The sequence below is a fragment of the Cariama cristata genome, unplaced genomic scaffold (genome assembly GCF_000690535.1).
Source record: "Cariama cristata isolate BGI_N322 unplaced genomic scaffold, ASM69053v1 scaffold15051, whole genome shotgun sequence".
Lineage (NCBI taxonomy): Eukaryota > Metazoa > Chordata > Aves > Cariamiformes > Cariamidae > Cariama > Cariama cristata.
The window spans coordinates 19,972-20,407 of NW_009597625.1; the positions used below are offsets into that span (position 1 = coordinate 19,972).

Below are 436 nucleotides of genomic sequence, written 5' to 3' on the forward strand. Positions count from 1 at the left end.
ACTGCTCCTATGTTTGCCAGTACCTCTACTGTGTCATTCTATTACAAAAAGAAAAAGAAAAAGGATATTAGTATTCCTGCTATTTAACAGCTAATTCTATCCTAATTTAGAACTCTGACACAACCAGTATCAGAGACCTGGGGCATCAGTCACTTCTCATCTGAAGCTAGTTTGGCTTATCCTCAGGAACTTTTACTCTGTTTCATGCATGAACCCAGCCAGACTCCCATTTTGTTAAATCCCCCTTCCACTTCAAAGCAGCAGCAGAACAAAATCACACCCTTGATTTGGTATAGTCCTACTGTGCCAAAACAACAAAAGACATCTTATTTGCATCTTCATTCAGACACATGTGCTGGGCTGCAGCCTATTTCTGAAGCATTAGAGAACATTTCTGTAGCATTTCTTGCTACAAAAAAAACCAGAGACGTTAATT

At 39.2% G+C, this 436-nt stretch overlaps 1 protein-coding gene across 1 annotated transcript in view; it reads right to left on the reverse strand.

Moving 5' to 3' along the window:
• The window catches only part of NPHP1 (nephronophthisis 1 (juvenile)), a 17,344-nt gene that overhangs the window by 13,681 nt on the left and 3,227 nt on the right, over positions 1–436 (reverse strand). The window contains exon 7 of the mRNA XM_009708974.1: positions 1–38. This exon is cut by the window's left edge and continues 44 nt beyond it. Coding sequence (XP_009707276.1) covers positions 1–38 — 38 coding nt within the window. The remainder of the gene's footprint in view (positions 39–436) is intronic.